Source organism: Tachyglossus aculeatus, chromosome 14, assembly GCF_015852505.1.
Source record: "Tachyglossus aculeatus isolate mTacAcu1 chromosome 14, mTacAcu1.pri, whole genome shotgun sequence".
Taxonomy (NCBI): domain Eukaryota; kingdom Metazoa; phylum Chordata; class Mammalia; order Monotremata; family Tachyglossidae; genus Tachyglossus; species Tachyglossus aculeatus.
In genome coordinates, this window is record NC_052079.1 from 5151403 (window position 1) to 5171274 (window position 19872).

Consider the following 19872-nt stretch of genomic DNA (forward strand, 5'->3'; position numbering starts at 1 on the left):
GCCCACCTCCCTCGCAGCTCTTTTTCGAGGGGCGATCGGGCGAGGCCGCCGCAACGGGCCCCCGTCCGCCCGGTTCCCCTCGTCCCACCATGGCCTCGGCGAGCCGCTCGTCCCCGCTGGACGGGCTGGAGCTGAGCTCGGAGGAGGCGGAGCGGCTGAGCCGCGCCTTCCGGGAGCCGGAGTTCCGGCGGCTCCTGGGCGAGTACGCGGCCGAGCTGGCGGACCCGAGCAACCGGCGCCAGTACGAGGCCGAGGTGACGGCGCTGGAGCGGGAGCGGGGCGTGGACGCCCGCTTCGTGCACCCGGAGCCGGGCCACGTGCTGCGCACCAGCCTCGACGGGGCCCGCCGCGGCTTCGTCAACGTGTGCGGCAACGCGCTGATCGGGCCGCCCCGCTGCCGGCCCGCGCCCGGGCCCGGCCGCGGCCACCACTGGTCCCTGCCCTACAGCCTGGCCCCGGGCCGGGAGTACGCCGGCCGGGGCGGCCGCTACACCGTCTACGATGTGGTCTTCCACCCGGACGCGCTGCGGCTGGCCCGCCGCCACCGGCCTTTCCGCCGCATGCTGGACGCCACGGCCCTGGACGCGGTCGAGAAGCAGTTCGGGGTGGAGCTCGACCGGAGGAACGCCCAGACCCTCCGGGGCTGCGGCTACAAGGGCACGCCGGAGCCCGCCGTGATCCGCTCGCCGCTGCCCGGCGGACCCCCGGCCCGGCCCAGGGAGGAGGAGGAGGAGGAGGGGGAGGAGGAAGGGGAGGAGCCGGGCTGTCGCCTGCCCGCCTTCCCCTACCCCACCCCCTACCCGGCGGCGCCCCGGGCCCCCGCCCCGCAGCCGCCGGCCCCGCCTCCCGCCGCCCCCGCCCCGACCCGGCCGCGCTACGGCATCTCCCACCGCCACCACGTGGACCTCCAGGACTACCGCTGCTCCCGGGACTCGGCGCCGGGCCCGGTCCCGCGGGAGCTGGTGGTCACCATCGAGCTGCCCCTGCTCCGCTCGGCCGCCCAGGCCGCCCTGGACGTGAGCGAGAAGGAGCTGCGGCTGGAGTCCCAGCAGCCCGCCTACCGGCTCCGCCTGGCGCTCCCCTACCCGGTGGACGACAGCCGGGGCGCGGCGCGGTTCGACAAGGCCAAGGGGCAGCTGGTGGTCACCCTGCCCGTGGTCCCGCCACGCCGCCCGCCGCCTCTGCCGGAGGGGATAAAGGAGGAGGAGGAGGAGGCGGAGAAACAGGAGGAGGAGGAAGGGAAAAGGGAGGAGGAGGAGGAAGAGAAAAGGGTGGAGGAGGAGTTAAAGAAGGAGGAGGTGGAGGAAGAGAAAAAGGAGGAGGAGAAAAAGGAGGAGGAGGAAGAGAAAAGGGTGGAGGAAGAGAAAAGGGTGGAGGAAGAGAAAAAGGAGGAGGAGGAGGAGGAAGAGAAAAGGGTGGAGGAAGAGAAAGAGGAGGAGAAAAAGGAGGAGGAGGAGGAAGAGAAAAGGGTGGAGGAGGAATTAAAGAAGGAGGAGGTGGAGGAAGAGAAAAAGAAGGAGGAGGAAGAGAAAAGGGTGGAGGAAGAGAAAAGGGTGGAGGAAGAGAAAAAGGAGGAGGAGGAGAAAAAGGAGGAGGAGGAGGAAGAGAAAAGGGTGGAGGAGGAGTTAAAGAAGGAGGAGGTGGAGGAAGAGAAAAAGGAGGAGGAGAAAAAGGAGGAGGAAGAGAAAAGGGTGGAGGAAGAGAAAAAGAAGGAGGAGGAGGAAGAGAAAAGGGTGGAGGAAGAGAAAGAGGAGGAGAAAAAGGAGGAGGAAGAGAAAAGGGTGGAGGAGGAATTAGAGGAGGTGGAGGAGGAGAAAAAGAAGGTGGAGGAAGAGAAAAGGGTGGAGGAAGAGAAAGAGGAGGAGGAGGAGAAAAAGGAGGAGGAGGAGGAAGGGAAAAGGGTGGAGGAAGAGAAAGAGGAGGAGAAAGAGAAAAGGGTGGAGGAAGAGAAAAAGGAGGAGGAGAAAAAGGAGGAGGAGAAGGAAGAGAAAAGGGTGGAGGAGGAGAAAAAGGAGGAGGAAGAGGAAAGGGTAGAGGAGGAGAAAGAGGAGGAGGAGGAAGAGAAAAGGGTGGAGGAGGAGAAAGAGGAGGAGGAGGAAGGGAAAAGGGTGGAGGAGGAGTTAAAGAAGGAGGAGGTGGAAGAGAAAAAGGAGAAGGAGAAAAAGAAGGAGGAGGAAGAGAAAAGAGTGGAGGAAGAGAAAAAGAAGGAGGAGGAGGAAGAGAAAAGGGTGGAGGAAGAGGAGGAGGAGGAGGAGAAAAAGGAGGAGGAGAAGGAAGAGAAAAGGGTGGAGGAGGAGAGAAAGGAGGAGGAGGAGGAAGAGAAAAGGGTGGAGGAGGAGAAAAAGGAGGAGGAGGAGGAAAGCGACGACGCTATCCCGGTCTCGCCACCGGCAGGGAGTGAGGGGTGTGTCGAGCTGGCCGGAACCATTCGCTCTCCCGCCCGTGTTTCCCCCCGAGGGGCGGAGCCGGTGGGACCGGGCGGGTCGGAGGGCCAATCGCAGGCCGCGCCTGCGCAGTGGCGGGAAGGCGGTGCTGCCGGAGCCTGGTTTCCGGTCGGGTCCCCGCCGGCGGCGCCAGCCCGTCAGCCAACGGAGCCCGACACGGCCCATGGCGGCGGCCGCGGCCCTGAGGGGAAAACGGGCGGCGGGGGCGGGGGCGGGGGCGGGCCGCGGCGGGGGGCCTCCGGGGGAGCGGGGTTAGCGGCGGGCCGGGCACGGGGCGCCGGGGAGGGGCCCGGCCCCGGGGGGAGCAGGGAGCCCACCTGCCCCCCTGTTGGGGCCCACCAGGACGAGGACCGGTGCACCCTAATCGTCCCGGTGGCCCGCATCCAACCCCAAAGCCTCCGGGGAGCCCTCACCCCCCGGCACTACCAGCTCAGCTTCTTCACCCGAGATTGCACCCATTACTCCTGCATCCTGCGGTTCCCTCCCGAAAACCGGCTGAGCTTGCAAGAGCCCGCCGTTAGCGTCTCTCCGAGCAATGCGGTGATCGAACTGGCCAAAGCGCCAGAGAGCCGGGGGCACTGGGCAAAGTGGTACTTCGGCCTCAACACCCGCACTTTGCAGGTAATAAGAATAATAACAGTGGCATTTGTTAAGCGCTTACTATGTGCGAAGCACTGTTCTAAGCGCTGGGAAGTTTACAAGGTTGTCCCACGGGGGACTCACAGGCTTAATCCTCATTTTGCAGATGAGGGAACTGAGGCCCAGAGAAGTGAGGTTACTTGCCCAAAGTCACCCAGCTGACAGTTGGCGGAGCCGGGATTTGAACCCATGACCTCTGGCTCCAAAGCCCGGGCTCTTTCCATTGAGCCACGCTGCTCCCCATAATATCAATCAGTCAGTCGTATTTATTGAGCGCTTACTGCGTGCAGAGCACTGTGCTAAGCGCTTGGGAAGCACAAGTTGGCAACATCTAGAGACGGTCCCTACCCAACGGTGGGCTCACAGTCTAAAAGGGGGAGACAGAGAACAAAATCAATCAATCAATCGTATTTATTGAGCGCTTACTGTGTGCAGAGCACTGTACTAAGCGCTTGGGAACCCAAGTCGGCAACATCTAGAGACAGTCCCTACCCAACAGTGGGCTCACAGTCTAAAAGGGGGAGACAGAGAACAAAATCAATCAATCAATCAATCGTATTTATTGAGCGCTTACTGTGTGCAGAGCACTGTACTAAGCGCTTGGGAAGTACAAGTTGGGAACATATATAGTCCCTACCCAGCAGTGGGTTCATAGTCTAAAAGGGGGAGACAGAGAACAAAATCAATCAATCAGTCAATCAATCAATCGTATTTATTGAGTGCTTACTGTGTGCAGAGCACTGTACTAAGCGCTTGGGAAGTACAAGTTGGCAACATATATAGTTCCTACCCAACAGTGGGCTCATAGTCTAAAAGGGGGAGACAGAGAACAAAATCAATCAATCAATCGTATTGAGCGCTTGCTGTGTGCAGAGCACTGGACTAAGCGGTTGGGAAGTGCAAGTTGGCAACATATAGAGACGGTCCCTACCCAACAGTGGGCTCACAGTCTAGAAGGGGGAGACAGAGAACAAAACCAAACATACTAACAAAATAAAATAAATAGAATAGATATGTACAAGTAAGATAGAGTAATAAATATGTACAAACATGTATACATATATACAGGTGCTGTGGGGAAAGGAAGGAGGTAAGATGGGGGGATGGAGAGGGGGACGAAGGGGAGAGGAAGGAAGGGGCTCAGTCTGGGAAGGCCTCCTGGAGGAGGTGAGCTCTCAGTAGGGCCTTGAAGGTAATAGTGCTGTTATCAAGAAACCTGACTAACATTTAAATCGTAGTGGAAATCAGGCGTTGCCCAGAATGTTACTTCTCTGAGTTTGTTTTAGTCAAGGGAAAAGTACAGGCGGAGTTCTCAAGTTAAAGCCCCAAAACATAGTGAGTGCTCAGGAAATACCATTGACGATGAACTTATAGTCACAGTATCCTTAAAGCATTCCATGTCATGAGAGGAGCTCAAAGGGGGTCCTTCAGTTAAGTCCGCAAGACCCTTTCACCACAGGGAAGTTCCTCACCACCTCATTGAAAACGAAGAAAAAATACACCTACCCAAAATCAGATTCAGAGTAAAACTATCTCTCCTTTGAAATGATCAAAGCGCTTGGTGGTCTTTTGGAGCAGCGTAATATGTAATTCAAAGATCACAGTGCTGCATTAATGTGTTTTGTAAAAATTAAATCCTGAAGCCATAACTTATACTTCAGCAGAAATACTAAGTGATATTTTTGCTTAGGGAGAAGTAAAGGTGATGAAGTATTTTACAATGCATTCTGGAAGCTTGGTCTTGTAAGCTTGGTGGAGTTATCCCAAATGCGGGGGGGCAGTGGTACCGAAATTCAACTTTTTAAGCACTGTAAATGTGAATACTGGATCTTCTGAAAATTCTTGGGGTTTTCATGTTCTCATCTTTCCCCAGTATGTTTCCCTCAGTCATTCCTATGCTGTTGCATCCTCGTAATGTTTTCTTTTATCCTAATTTTTCCAGGCAAAGCAAAATGAAGGTCACTAGTAATAGGCAAAGCAACCCAAAAAACTCACATCAGAATAATAAGTAGTAGGGTACGTACAATCAGTCAGTGTTATTTATTAAACGTCTACTGTACTAAGCTTTTGGGAGCGTTCAGTACAACAGAGTTGGTAGACGCAGTATCTGCCCCTCTGGAGCTTACAGTCTACAGGGGGAAAAACTAGGCAACATAATATACCCTATTATAGATCTTTTTTTCTTCTTCCTATCTGTAAATTATTTTAGTGTCTGTCTCCACTAAACTGTAAGTTCGTTGAAGGTAGATTTAATAGATCAGATCTACTATTAAATTCTGCCAAGAACTTAGTACCACTGTGCTCTGGGCACAAATGCTCACTAAATACTGTTGGATGGTTGATAGAAGATTTTAAACCATCTGTGTAAGTTAGCATTAGCCCTAGGATGAAACTTGCAATAGTTTAAAGAATAGAAATTAAAATGAGTCCCCTAGCACCAATTCTGAATTTAAGGTTCCCACTGCCTACTACCATCAGATTGATAGGATGGTACCAAACAGTGAAAAATCGGTGGATTAGTACAGTTATTTGCACTTATAAGACATGCAAATGTAACTCCAACGGTATTTTCTTAGATGGAACACATTTAATGTTAAGATATGAAATAAGAATCTGAAACTGGCTTCCCACCTACTAGAAATTCACAGTTCTCCCTGATTTCTTCTGAAACCATGTTTCATTCTGCGCGACCTAGATACTTTGAATAAGGCAGGTTTTGTTTGTGTCCTTTGATAGAAATGACTCTTTTTTTGGATTGGAAATGTTGAGCAAAATTAACTGCCCCTGGTAGGTGGTATGTGAGTACCAGAAATAATTTCACATCCCTAAGTCCAGGGTTTTGTGGCAAAGGACCCTTTTTCCCTAGCAGTTATGCAAGTTTTTCACAATCTGTGAAAGGGGAAAAAAGCCTCCTTACTTTTCTGCCTGCTGCTAAGAGAATACTAGAGAATGGTGCTATTTTATATACTGTCCTAAATCAGAGCATTGCTCTAAGATGGAAACTAGTTGTAGATCACTTATACAGCCATGGGAGCACCCAAAATTTTATAATTGTTCATGAATCTTCACATCCCTGTTAAGGAAGGTGGCAAGATGGTCTGTACTTGATTCATTCATTCTATAAATGGTCCTAAGGAGAGGGAGGGTGACAGAGCGAGGTTTTTGGGGGTTTTTTTAGCATCCTGACCACTTCAGCAGGCCGCCTGGGCACTTTGGAAAGCGGTTTGTGGTTCAGCTGGCAGAACGAAACCGAAAGAGGATCAGGTATTTCCTCCCTCTCGGTTCTCGTTGCAACACTTGCTTACGTGTAAGCAGCCATATGGCCTCTCCCATTCGGGCTATGAGAAGCATATTGGATTTAGCGTTTGCTTCCAGCCTGGGGTCTTCAGAATGAGGAGGACAGCAAAATAACTGGTCATCTCTTTGAGGCCGTTTAAAGTTATTATCAACCTCCTTCTGATATTATCAAATTAAGAGAGCACCCAGAACAATGTGAATCTCAGTGCAAGCGAGACATCCAGGAACTGATTTTCCAGTTTTGGGAAAATTCAGATCAAGTCTTCACTGGCTGACTATCTGGGTCATGCTCTATCAGGACAAGCCCAGGCCTGGCCAATGCCCAGTAGTCCTTTACTGGCCTCTCTTCTTGCTACAACATGTGTGCCGTTGCCCCGTAGTTATTGGGAATTGTTATCTCAGTGGCTGAAGGAATAATAGGTGAAGTCAGTCAGTCAGTAGTATTTATCGAGCATTTACCATGAGCAGAGCACTGTACTAAAGGCTTGGGAAAGTACAATACAATAGAGCTGGTAGACATGATTCCTGCCCACAAGTAACTTACCATCTAGAAGAGGAGATAGGCAATAAAATAACTTAGAGTAATTTATAAAAAAAATACATAAATTGTGGGAAAGCACCATAACTCCCTCCTAGGAAGGGAGGAAGAAGATTGGGGTTGGGAGAAGGAAGAGAGGTGGAAAGTAAACCTTTTGACTTTGCCTTTTTTAATTTTGATGGTATTTGTTAAGCACTTACTACAGGCCAGGCACTGTACTAAACACTGGCTTGGTCTTGGTCTAATTCATGCAGCTTAGGATTCTGCCTCTAGGATCTTGGCTTCTCCTCTCCTGCCGTCACCCTTATCAATCAGTCGGTCATATTTATTGAGCACTTACAATGTGCAGAGCATTCTACTAAGCATTTGGGAGAATACAATTTAACAGAGTTGGTAGACATTTTCCCAGCCCAAAAAGAGCTTACTACAGTCTAGTGGAGGAGTTAATTTCCAAATATTTGATGAGACAAGAAGGTAGGCAAGCAGAGAAGAAGGGAGGAAACATGCATTTACCTGATTTGTTGTTATTAGCACCTTATTCAAAGGTTTGGTAGTTAAACATGTTGAAACTATTGGCTAAAATGTTTTTGGATTATCTGTCAATTTTACTTACCATTACCAAAGAAAATGAAGTTGGTGTTAATGTGAAATTTTGGGATTTGGATCCTTTCTGTGACTAAGGGTTTTGCACATTCTGAAAGTCTATTTTAATAACCATTATTGTTGCATTTATTAAGCGCATGTTATGTTCCAAGAATCAAGCAATCATACTTATTGAGCACTTTCTGTCTGCAGAGCACTGTACTAAGTGTTTGGGAGAGTACAGTATAACAGAGTTGGTAGACACTTTCCCTGCCCACGATGAGTCTAGAGGGGGAGACAGAAATTAATATAAATAAATAAATCATGGATCTGTACACAAGTCCTGTGGGGCCGAGGGAGAGGTGAATAAAGGGAGCAAAGCCAAGTTCAGGGGTGATGCAGAAAGTAGTGGGAGAGAAGAGGGGATTAGGGCTTAGTCATGGAAGGCCTCTGGGAGGAGATGTGCCTTCAATAAGGCTTTGAAGGTGGGGAGAGTCATTGTATATTGCTGAAGAGGGAGGGGGTTTCGGACCAGAGGCAGGACTTGGATGAGAGGTTGGCAGCGAGATAGGCAAGATCCAGGTACAGTGAGTAGGTTGGCATTAGAAGAGTGAAGCGTGCGGGCTGGGTTGTAGTAGGAGAGAAGCAGCGTGGCTCAGTGGAAAGAGCACAGGCTTGGGAGTCAGAGGTCATGGGTTCAAATCCCGGCTCCACCAATTGTCAGCTGTGTGAATTTGGGTAAGTCACTTAATTTCTCTGTGCCTCAGTTACCTCACCTGTAAAATGGGGATTAAGACTGTGAGCCCCACGTGGGACAACCTGATGATCTTGTATCCTCCCCAGCACTTAGAACAGTGCTTTGCACATAGTAAGCGCTTAACAAATGCCATCGTTATTATTATTAGGAGAGCAGCGAGATGAAGTAGGAGGGGGCAAGGTGATTTGAGTGCTTTAGAACCGATGGAAGAAGTTTCTGTTTGATGCGGAGGTAGCTGGGAAACCACTGAAGGTTCTCGAGGAGTGGGGAAACATGAACTGAATGTTTTCGTAGAAAAATGATCCGGGCAGGATTGTGAAGAATGGACGGATGTGGGAAGAGACAAGAGGCAGGGAGTTCAGCAAGGAGGCTGATACCGTAATCCCATGCTTGGATTAACGTGATAGCGGTTTTGGTGGAGAGGAAAGGCTGATTTTAGTGATGTGAAGGAAGACCCGATGGGATTTGGCAATAGATTGAATATGTGGGTTAAGTGGGATAAACGAGTTGAGGATAATTCCAAGGTTATGGGTTTATGAGGCAGGAAGAATGGTGCTGCTGTCTACAGTGATGAGACAATCGGGGGAGGACAGGATTAGGGTGGGAAGATAAGCAGTTCTGTTTTAGGTATGTTAACTGAATTGTCGGCCGGACATCCAAGTAAAGATGTCTTGAAGGCAGGTGTAAATGCGAGATTGTAGAGAGGGAGAGAAATCGGGTGGAGATGTAGATTTGGGAATTATTCGTATTTGGGGATCCAAAGGATTCATAGTTATTTCATCAGTAATAGCTCAGGTGCCCCCCTCCCCGAAAATAATAATAAAACTGAAGCATCTGTGTCAAGTGGACTGCTAAAACTATTTGGTCTCAGGGATGATTTATTTCCATTAAGATGTGTTGGCCTTTGCTGTGTCTGTTCCAAAGTTCTGCATATTTGTTTGCATCTTGATCCAACAGGTCAATATAGAATTTGAATTGTCATTGTAGGAAATACGATTGAACTCCTAAATGCACATTCAAACCCTAATTCCAGATGCATAGTTTGGAACTTTAAAGTTATGCCCCGAGGCCGCAAATAACCATCAATCAGTGGTATTTTTTGAGCACTCTGCACACTGTACTAAACGCTTGGGTGAGGACACTGCATCAGGGTTGGTAGTCACACTTCCCGCCCACAATGAGTGTACAGTCCTACCGGGAACTATGCCCCAGCTGAAGATGTCGTCTGATACCGTGTCTGTGCGGGTCAGTTTTATTTTGAAAGTGTTTCCCAGATCATTTAAATTATTGGGACCCCTATACTGAGAGCTGTAATTTGAATTGAACTTCACCTCAACCGTGTTACCCAAAAGAATGATTTCACCACGCTAATTCAGCGTTCTTACACAGTTCTGTTCCAAACAAAATCCCAGAGCCAAGCTGGCGTGGAATGCTGTCCTCATGGTTCTGTGTGTATATTCTTTTAATAAAAAAAGCGCTCATGCCTACAACTCCATCCAAAGCCGCCAGTTTTGGCTTTTAGGTTTAGGTTTATCGACCTTGACAGTAACAGGATGGCAAGGACTGTACCAAGTAATCACCAGAACCTAAATATTAATTGACAGTTGTTGGTAGAAGTTCTTTAAGGCACCAAAGCTAAGCATTTTTAGAGGAGACAGTTTGTTGCACAAACTACATATACATGCGTAAGAAAAGAGGCTTGAAACTGGTTTATAGTCTAAAGAGGAATTTTAAAAACTAGATCGAGGGGAAAAAAAGATTCCAGTAAATGTTGTAATACATTTTATTAGAAAAGTAGAAAAGAGGTTGTTTCAGCATTCTGCTCATGTAGTCAAACTTATGCCGATGTTTCCTATTAAGTAAATATTTTAAATGGGATTTGAATTTCCAGTCTCCGTGGAAGGTTTGTAAGTGGTGACTCAATTTAAATATTTTCAATACACTTTGCTGTCTGTTCATAGCACGCCGTAAGTCTTGGCATGTGAATACCCCAACCACTTAATGAAGAAACACTGTACCATTGTACCATTTTTTTAAATCTAATCAACTGTTCCAGTAGTTCCTTGTATTTCACACCAGTAGTTGAAGTTTCTAGCATGGGTTTTTGAGGACAAATTATTTGGATAACAGAGGCCTAAAAATATTCCCAAGGCCCAAGTCATCCACATATTTTTGACCAAAAATCCAGATTTTTTTTTTAGTACAATTCTTATCTTCACTTTTTAAAAACTGTTCTCTTTGGGTGGCATTAAGATTTGAGGGGCAGACTGGAGCTTCTTCAGTCAGAATAATGGCATCAACCTTGTTCTTTTCTAGCTAGTCCTAAAGTTTCCTAGGGGAAAAAAACCTTTTTAGCTGTTTATTGGGCCATGCCAAGGTTCCTCTTGATGTCTCATTTTCTTCATCTATAAAATGGCAGTGCCCTGTAACAAGGAACAACAGCAAAGTAGTAACAAAAAAAGGTCCAGATGGCAAGGCAAAAAACCACTACAAGTGAAATCCGTAAAACGAAATATGATTTCAGTGTGATTTTTTTTTAAAAAAAGGCCCTTGCCAACTGCACTTAAATATACTTTAGGTCCAGTTTCATTACAGCATGACAAACCTCAGAATAACCAATAATCTCTTGGGCTTCACAGTTCACCATGACATTAATGGAATCTAAAATGTAGCCCCAGGTGGTCAACTGGGGCTTTTAAAACTCTCATGTGAGGAAGAAGTGCTGTCTGCTTGCGGCAGCTTCCCCTGAAGCCCCATATCCATACCCAGGAGACCACCAAGCGGGGCCACAGCCTCTCTGCTCCAAATGCGACGACGATAACCGTGCCCTGACCTTGGTCCCCCAGCTGGCCGGAGGGAAATGTCGGTTGCCAGGCAGGCCTGGGAGGCTTCCTCTACAGTCCTGTCTCACCCTTTCATCTGCAGGATGGGCAAAACAGAGCCAAAAGTCTGACAGTTGCTGATTGTTTCAACAAAAATCCACAGGAAGAAATGTTTTGGATACTCCCTCTTCCCCCCAGAAGTTTAGCTACAGTAAAGTGGAACTTTACCTAGACAGTGTAGAAATTTTGCAAGGCATCTAACAGAATTTGATCAGTCAGATACACCCTCCTCAAAATTAAAAAGAAACCTGCTTTTACTTCAGTAAAAGGGATTTACTGAGTGCCTACCAGTTGCAATGCACTGTACTGAGCACTTGGGAAAGTACAAGCACAAGACACTTTTTCCTGTCACCAAGAAGCTTACACTCTAATAATAATAATAATTATGACATTTATTAAGCGCTTACTATGTGCAAAGCACTGTTCTCTAATGGACTGTAGTAGATTTAGCTGGAAATATACCTTTCGGCCAGATACCCTAAAATGCACATTCCACTTATTGAGTGTTAAAAGTGCTATAGGTGCCCTCCTGAACATTAGAGGGTGAGCTCTTTGTGGGCAGGGAACATATTTACCAACTCCTTTGTACTGTACTCTCCCAAGCACTTAATACAGTGCCCTGCAAGAGTAAGCACTCAGTAAATACAATTAGTTGAAGTACAAACTCTTTGCAGGCAGGGGATGAATCTTGTCCTTTTCTTGTACTTTCCCAAGTGCTTAGTGTATTCAATCAATGATACTTATTGAAAACCTACTATATGCAGAGTACTGTAGCTCCTCTCTAGACTGTAAGCTCCTTGTGGGCAAGGAATGTATCTACCAACTCGCTTGTATTCTCCCAAGCGCTTAGTACAGTGCTGTACACCCATTTAGGACTAAGTAAATACCATCGATTGGGAACGTACAACAGAGTTGGTAGACACAATCCTTCCCCATAGGGAGTTTAGTCAGGAGGCACAGTAAAATGATTACTACTAAACATGAGCTACCTACATAATTGCAGACAAATTCACTGTTGCTCTGTTGTATTCTCATGCCCTAACCTAAAATGTTTCAAGGCATGTCGGGAGGAAGAGCGTGAATTGTCCTATTTCAGTCTGTCGATTTTGACAGAGTTCAGTCTATCCGTAATGGTGAACAGTGATGTTAGGCTTATCGGCTAAGCCTTTTGTTGACTGTCCATTGATATGTTTTGGTCTTCCCTTGGGCCCATATATTATGTTTGCCTGCAGAGTAGAACAGAATTGGCCTGTTTTTCCAATCCATACACCCCTGCAAGGGCTTCCTCTTTCTCTCTGTCATCCCGCCACTGAAAGAATGTGGCAGGGTCACTCTGCTGCCAGGAAGATATTTGCTAGTGGCATCTGTGCTCTGTGCTCTGCACATAGTAGGCGCTCAATAAATACGATTGATTGATTGATCTGGCCATAGCCTTTCCTCTGGGTAAGACTCACAGAAGAGTCATACACCACTCCAAGCTCAAAGCTTGGGGCCTCAACTAAGGCCCTGGAGTGTTGAACTAAAGACACTCCCTTATCTTGGGAAACTCAGAAACCAGCGGAAAAGACAAGCCAAGGAACAATTGACATTTAAGCCATTTCCCTCCTCCAACCCCTGTCAGGAAGTGGCAGGATGGCTGCAGATTGGTCATAAACTCCTGCGCCATATTCTTGTTGTGTGAATATTATAGATCAAAGTGCACTAATAACCCAGGGATGGGCTATTAACACCAGGCTTTTAAAAATGGGAATAAAAGGTACGGGAGCCCGCAGCTACTAGGAGATATTTGACTCAAAATTGCCTCTTAATAACTCGGACACTGCTAAATTTGACTGTTGTATCAGAGGCTGGTCGTCTTTCACGTGGGTCTTTTGGTTTTGCTGACGGGCCAAAAGGGAAGGAAGGGAAGGAGATAGCAAAGGAAAAAGAATAATAATGAGAATAATCTAAAATAATGAAAACGTGTTAGATATTTCCCATAATGGAAGTTGGCTAAAAATATCTAAATTAAAAAATCATTTTTAAGTGGCTAAAATCTCAGGATATATATTTTTTAGTGTGACTTAAAAAAAAATTGATGAAAGGTGCAAAGCATCTTAGCTGGATCTCAGACTGCTTTTGAGAGGCTTATTAATGATGCTTTAAAAACACCCCAGAGGGGTCTTACTGCTTAAAGCTACAGTACACTTCCATTCAATTAAATGGAGACTCATATTCTTACCTGGGTGGGGAGCTCAAAGGCAGGCATGTACACAAAACCAAAATGGCTTTTGTCATCTATATTTCATAGCCTCCGCAACAGAAAGCGGGCCTTCGGGGTGTTAAGATTGAATTACACTCTAAAGCAGGGCATTAGTTGTTACTACAAGGAAAATAATTTTAAACTATTAAGACATTACAGTTTATGAAATATTGAAGATGAGAGGAGAGGGGAAAAGATCTACCTTTGTAAATACAGCACACTGACAGAATCTGCACAGTATTTTTGTTTGTCAGGCAATCAGTCCATTCTGGACCCAAATCAACAGCAAAACCCATTTCTCAAACCAAGTAGAAAGGAGGGGAACTGTGCCTTGAGGGAAATGCGAAGGAAAAGGGTTTGGAGCCTTGTAGCTCAGTTTGGCTACCATAATGCCAGCACACCCGTCTGATTGACAGATGATACTTCATCAATCGTATTTATTGAGTGCTTACTATGTGCAGAGCACTGTACTAAGCGCTTGGGAAGTACAAATTGGCAACATTGAAGCTTGTCTGGCCTTCAGCCCTTTATCCTGCCCTGCTGCCCCAGGAGCAGGCCACAGACCAAGCAAACTAAGCCAGGTAGCCTGTTGGCTGGGGCTGGGCAAGGGGGAGGAACCAGGGCAGAGGTATTAATACTTCCAGGCAACAGCTTGATGACAACTGGGCAAACTCCCAGACCAATTAAGACCCTCAACTTCCCAACCCAAAAAAGCCCCGGGGGTTTCAGTTGATCCAAGTCAACTAACAGCTCAGAAATAGACTCGGTAAATTCTCCATGTGTTGCATTGAAAATGAGGCTGATAACACTTCAGTTTCCAGACTGCCTTTGGCGCTTTCAGTTAAGGTCGTCAGCGCCTCGTCGGCGGGGAAATTTTCCGTATTTTCCAAGTACTCAGTACCGTGGCTTGCATTTAGTAAGCTCTCAGTAAGTACCACCACTGTTAGAACTACTTTGGGATTATGCGGGGAAAGGGCAAATGGGCGTTTTACCCCTACAGTCACGGCCAAAGCCTATAGTTGGGAGAGGGAGAGTCGGAATCGATGAAACAGTATCACTGCAAAAAGTGAGGAAATTCTGAAAATTCATTTCGATAAACAAGTGCTCATTATGTTCAGAGCGCTTCATACAGTGCTTTGCACACAGCAAGCGCTCAATAAATATGATTGAATGAGTGAATGAATTCAAGGCAGTCAGATGTGGATGGGTAAGTATAATTGATGAGACTTCTTCCTCTCACTATAGAGCCCCTGGCTATAGTGAATTTGAATTTAAATGATTTGCTATATTGCTAAGACATAGTTTCTCTTACACCTATGTATAGATTTATGTTACATATTATAAACTATTAATTTGTATCAGTGTCTGTCACCCCCTCTAGACTGTAAGCTTGTTGTAGGTAAGGAACGTGCCAACCAGTTCTGTGGTATTGTACTCTTCCAAGCGCTTAGTACAGTATTCTGCACACAGTAACCACTCAACCCTCCTTCCTCTACCCCTCCTCCCCCTCCCCATCGCCTTACCTCCTTCCCCTCCCCGCACAGCACCTATATGTTTGTACGTATTTATTACTCTATTTTATGTGTACATATTCTATTTATTTTATTTTGCTAATATGTTTTGTTCTCTGTCTCCCCCTTCTAGACTTTGAGCCCACTGTTGGGTAGGGACCGTCTCTATATGTTGCCAACTTGTACTTCCCAAGCGCTTAGTACAGTGCTCTGTACACAGTAAGCGCTCAATAAATACGATTGAATGAATGAATGAATGAATGCCATTGATGATAATAGGTGATCAGTAAATACCATTACAGCTACTATGTACTTTTAATTCTAAATCCATCCTCCCTTTTGCTGCTCAAATTGTCCATAATCTCATTCTAAGCCCAGATGTCACTACAGGTTGAGCTTCTGAACCATTCAGACTGTTCTTAATTATTAACTCAAATGGGCATTTCAAAGTGTTACCTTCAACTGTGGACCTTTACGTGCTTTTTAATGCATTGCTATGTACAGATTCATCAGGTGTACCCCTGAATGAGCATTTAAACCTCAAACTTTGCCTTTCATTTAGGAAAGACTTTTTATTAGTGAAGAAAATGTTGATGGATTTCTGGACGATTCCTTGGGCTCACAAATCTTTGAACAGTCAGGCCCAGAAACCCAGCCATTAATTGAAGTTCTCGAAGTGACTGATAACAAGAGTCGAATTCATCTAAAGGTAAGAATTTAAGTCAGTTATGTGAGAGAGTGATTTATGGCACATTTAAAGCCCAACAAATCACTTCATTCTTGGTTTGCCCATGTGTCTGTTAGCTGTTTAAAATGGGAACTGAACAGATGAAAATGAGTATATGCAAACTAAAGAAAAAATATCCACCACCCTAGTTGACCGAATTATAGCAATGTTGGCCTTAACCAGACTACATCTTTCTTATACTACACCTGAGCCAAAATGAATGACCGAATTGGTTCTCTCTTTCCTTTTAATCACAAATACCATCAACAGAATTTACTGAGTGCTGACTTGGTGCAAAGCACTGTTCTAAGTGCTGGAGGGAATTATGCAATAAGAATTAGACATGGTCCTTACCCTTCAGGAGGTTACAATTTAATGGAGGAAACATATGCCCAGGAAAATGATGAACTATCTATAACATATGTACAGGAGTATGTATCAGGTGGAGATAGCCAGAGTCGGGGTAATTTGTTGAGAGCAGTGAGAGGACTGGGGTAATGTGGTATGGTTTTCCACCAATGAGTTTTTCAAACAGAGAGAGTTGAAGGCAGAGGATGTGAAGGAAGTTTGCATGGATGGAGCTGGGAGCAGGAGTGGGATATAATGGGAGAAGAGGGCAGTTAAGTGGAAAGCTTTGAAGCGCATGGTCTAAAGCTTTTGTTGGAGATGAGTTCAAAAAAGGAATGAGGCGATCAGATCGACTCTTAGGAAAAGGTGATTCTTCTGTCTGCTACGTGGGAGGGTAGACCGAAATGGGGAGAGGCTCAGAGTAGAAGCTGTTCAAGAAGTCCAGCGAGGAGACTGGTAAGGACCCTGTTCCAAGAATAGGAACAAGGCTTTAAGAACACAGAGGAAAAAGTGGGTTTGGGTGCTATGGCTGAGGAAGAATCAGTAGGTGTTAATGGCAGATGGGGATGGGGGGTGTGCTCCTCCCTGAGAGAGGAGCCAAAGAGACCCCAACAGGGTGTCAAGGCAAATTTCTAAATATTCAGTTCGATGAGATTTTGCAGAGGAAGTCAGTTTTTCTGTAATGCAGGGGTTGTGTTCTTAAGAAACCCCATGCTGTAGTATTCTTGCCTTGATCTTGCTCTGCACACAGTAAGCGCTCAATAAATACGATTGATGATGATGATGATGATGATCAAGGCCGTGGGCAGGTGCAATACAGGGAAACAGTGTGGCTCAATGGGAAGAGCACGGGCTTGGGAATCGGAGGTCATGGGTTCAAACTCTGGCCCTGCCAGTTGTCAGCTGTGTGACCTTGGGCAAGTCACTTAGCTTCTCTGTGCTTCAGTTCTCATCTGTAAAATGGGGATGAAGACTGTGAGTCCCACATGGGACAACCTGATCACCTTATATCCTCCCCGGTGCTTAGAAAGTGCTTTGCACATAGTAAGTGCTTAACAAATGCCATCATTATTATTACACTTTGTCCTACCTACTCACTGTGCCAAATTCAGGGAGACACACATTGAAAGAAGAACGCTCCCTGATTCCTCAAGGTTTCTATCAAACATGCATGGTGAAACACACACTAAATAAGAACCAACTGTATAATCCTATTAGTTTTACATAAATTCTTGGATTTTGAGCCCTTTTGAGAGCCAGGGACCCTGTCGAACTCTGGTATTTTTTTCCCCAGTGCTTAGGAGAGTCCTCTGCATAGAGGAAGTGCTTAATAAATGCTATTACTACTACTATTGCCCCTACCGCTGCTCTGTTAGCCTTTTTCTGGCACACATTAGTAACGTGCTCTAGAAATTAGAGAGTCTCAGAACTTAGATTCAGTGTACTGTATGCTGTATTAGGCCCCTTGCTATGTATTTCTGGGGAACTCCTCTCGCCTGTGAAAGGAGGAAGGGTGCATAAGGAATGTTCCCATGGTCCGGGTACCTGGGGACTCTTCCTACAGTCATTGGCATTCTGCCAGGTGGAGTTATTGGTTTTACTTATTCAACACAAGGAAATGAACGTCCCGTGATCTGCATTCTTGTTCCACCCGAAGCCTGGAGTACAGACATGGCAGGAAGAGTATTCTGCTTAACAGGCTAGATAAACAGACTTACAAGAGGCCTCTGTCAAGTAACCCGGTTTTTATACGAGTATGGTGTTTCTTCCCCTCATCAATATTGGACATTCACTACTACCACAATTTGAAAGTCGTCCAACTTTTTCCATAATAATTTTGGAAGTAATCTCATTCCTTTCTCCACCGCCTGCATACTTCACCAAGACGTGTGAACGCGTTTCACAGCCCACATTGCAGATACGCTTTCACTCTCTGTAAATGTAAATGAATTGTGATTGCAGATTGTCACGTACAAATAAAACCTCAAGACAAATGAATGCATAGTAATTAAAGCGTGCTTTAAGACATTCAGGACACGGGAACGTCTGGATGATAGATTTGAATATTCAGTCACAACAATGGATCATATTGTTTAATTCGTATTGTTCCGAAGAGCAGTTAATTTGTTATTTCTCTTGACAGTCAGGAGAAGTGGATGGCTCTTGTCAACTTGATGAAAAAGGACAAAGAGCTAACAATACAGGAAGAGATGTGCCTGAAACTAAGGATGATATTAAGCTCCAAACAAATACAGAAAATTGTAGAGCTGTCACGGACCCGGTTGAGGAAGAACATCCGAGGGAAAGCAACAAACCCTCCGAGCTGCTTGGGGCAGCTAAAGAAGAGGAAGAAGACGGCAGTCAAACACCTTATTGCGTGCAGTGCAAATCCGCTGGTGCTTCTTTACCGATTGCTGGAAACCCTCAGCTACTTGAACCCAATTTAGAACTTGGAGTCACAAAAGAAAACCAGCCCGTTGTCTCAAACAATGAACAGGAAACTTTGAAAGAAGGTTCACTGATGGAAGAGAGAGAGCTGGATGAAGACAGTACACCTTCAGAGCCAGCAGATATATCGGCAGTTGGGCAGGGACCCGAGCTTTCAAGTATAAAAGAAACCAATATGCAAGATGGAAGTGTGCAGATTATTAACGATCACGTGACTCGATGTGCGGTCACTTTTCAGAACTCTTTATTGTACGACTTGGATTAATTGAGGGCCAGTGTGGGGTATTATTTTAGCCGATTAAAGATTAACCGATGTGGACCACATTCCCTTGTCTCCAGTAAACATTAACTACACAAAATTCAGAACTCGATAGGCAAATAATGCAACTTTATTTTCAAATACAGTCTTATAACTTTAAGCAGGTAACCTCGTAAATAATGATTGGAAATAGTAAACATTGTATTTAAAAGCCTCTTATTATAGGAATTAGTTTTCCAATTGCCAAAAGGTATGCGTGTAATTCCTCTAAATTTGGAGTTGTCAAATCTAACTTCTGTCATAGAAATGCTTTGGGTGCTTTAAAAATAAGTTGGCTTAAGAGTTTGTATTTGTCATATGAATAAAGCCTTGAAGTTGAAAAATTTGAAGTCCATTATATGACGTCTCAAGGACTGGCAGCTTTGGGCAGTGAGTATCTTGAAACTTGGGTAAACATGTCCAACTACTGAGTCAGCTAGTGTTTGTTTAATGATCCTCGATATTCAGGCTAACCCCAGACATGTATGCTCAAAGGCTGGGAACATTTTGGTGAATATGGAGTTTTAAACAAACGTGGCCCATATAAACCTCCTCCATTTTGATGTGATTTTTCACTCAGCTTCCTGGGGATGGGACAAGAGTGCTGTCATGCTAATTATCACTGTATTTGAGTTTACTTATAACACATTTACTCCATTGAATTCCAGTCAAGCTTAGAGACTCAATTTTGGGGAGCGAAACTGAAAAAGAATTCCTTCTGCTTCCGCTCTAAAAAGAATCTTAGTCTCACCATGTTAAGAAGATTCTAAACAGATGTTATACTTCCTTTTCTAATTAATTTCAGGATTCATCCGATGTGCATTTCTTAGCATTTCTGCAGTGTTAAAAATGCCTCTTTGGTTGCAAGTACTGAACGTATTTACACATTTTATTCCTTATGACAGTTTAAAAATCCGATAGGTTGGCCCCACGAGGAACAATTATTTTGGCATCATTCTATTCTGTACAATGAATATAATCCTACTGATTGTGGTAATGATTATTCGGTATTAATTGAATTTCCTTTCCAGTATTCATAACCCATGAAACATAAGTAATGTTTAAAAAAAAAAAATCAAACACCGCTAGTGTGTCTCCCCATCATAAAAAAATTAAAAGGTTCCAGTTTTGCTGAGCAATAGTTACTTCAGGTGAAGAA

The 19872-nt window shown here is 45.6% G+C and overlaps 1 protein-coding gene across 1 annotated transcript; it reads left to right on the plus strand.

Annotated features, from left to right (window-relative positions):
• Nucleotides 1-30: 30 nt before the first annotated feature.
• On the plus strand, nucleotides 31-19057 carry DNAAF2 (dynein axonemal assembly factor 2). Its single transcript, XM_038756258.1, has 4 exons — nucleotides 31-1177; nucleotides 2363-3065; nucleotides 15455-15601; nucleotides 18111-19057. Exons 1-4 carry the CDS (start codon nucleotides 90-92, stop codon nucleotides 18678-18680), a joined length of 2508 nt encoding a protein of 835 aa, XP_038612186.1. The 5' UTR covers nucleotides 31-89; the 3' UTR covers nucleotides 18681-19057.
• The last annotated feature ends 815 nt before the right edge of the window (nucleotides 19058-19872 follow it).

Bases quoted from the DNA above. Each gene is read 5' to 3' on its own strand.
- DNAAF2 (XM_038756258.1), top strand. From the start codon at position 90: ATGGCCTCGGCGAGCCGCTCGTCCCCGCTGGACGGGCTGGAGCTGAGC. The intron at 1,178-2,362 runs GCCTCTGCCGGA...GGAGGAGGAAAG, and splicing joins GTCCCGCCACGCCGCCCGCC to CGACGACGCTATCCCGGTCT. The intron at 3,066-15,454 runs GTAATAAGAATA...CCTTTCATTTAG, and splicing joins TCAACACCCGCACTTTGCAG to GAAAGACTTTTTATTAGTGA.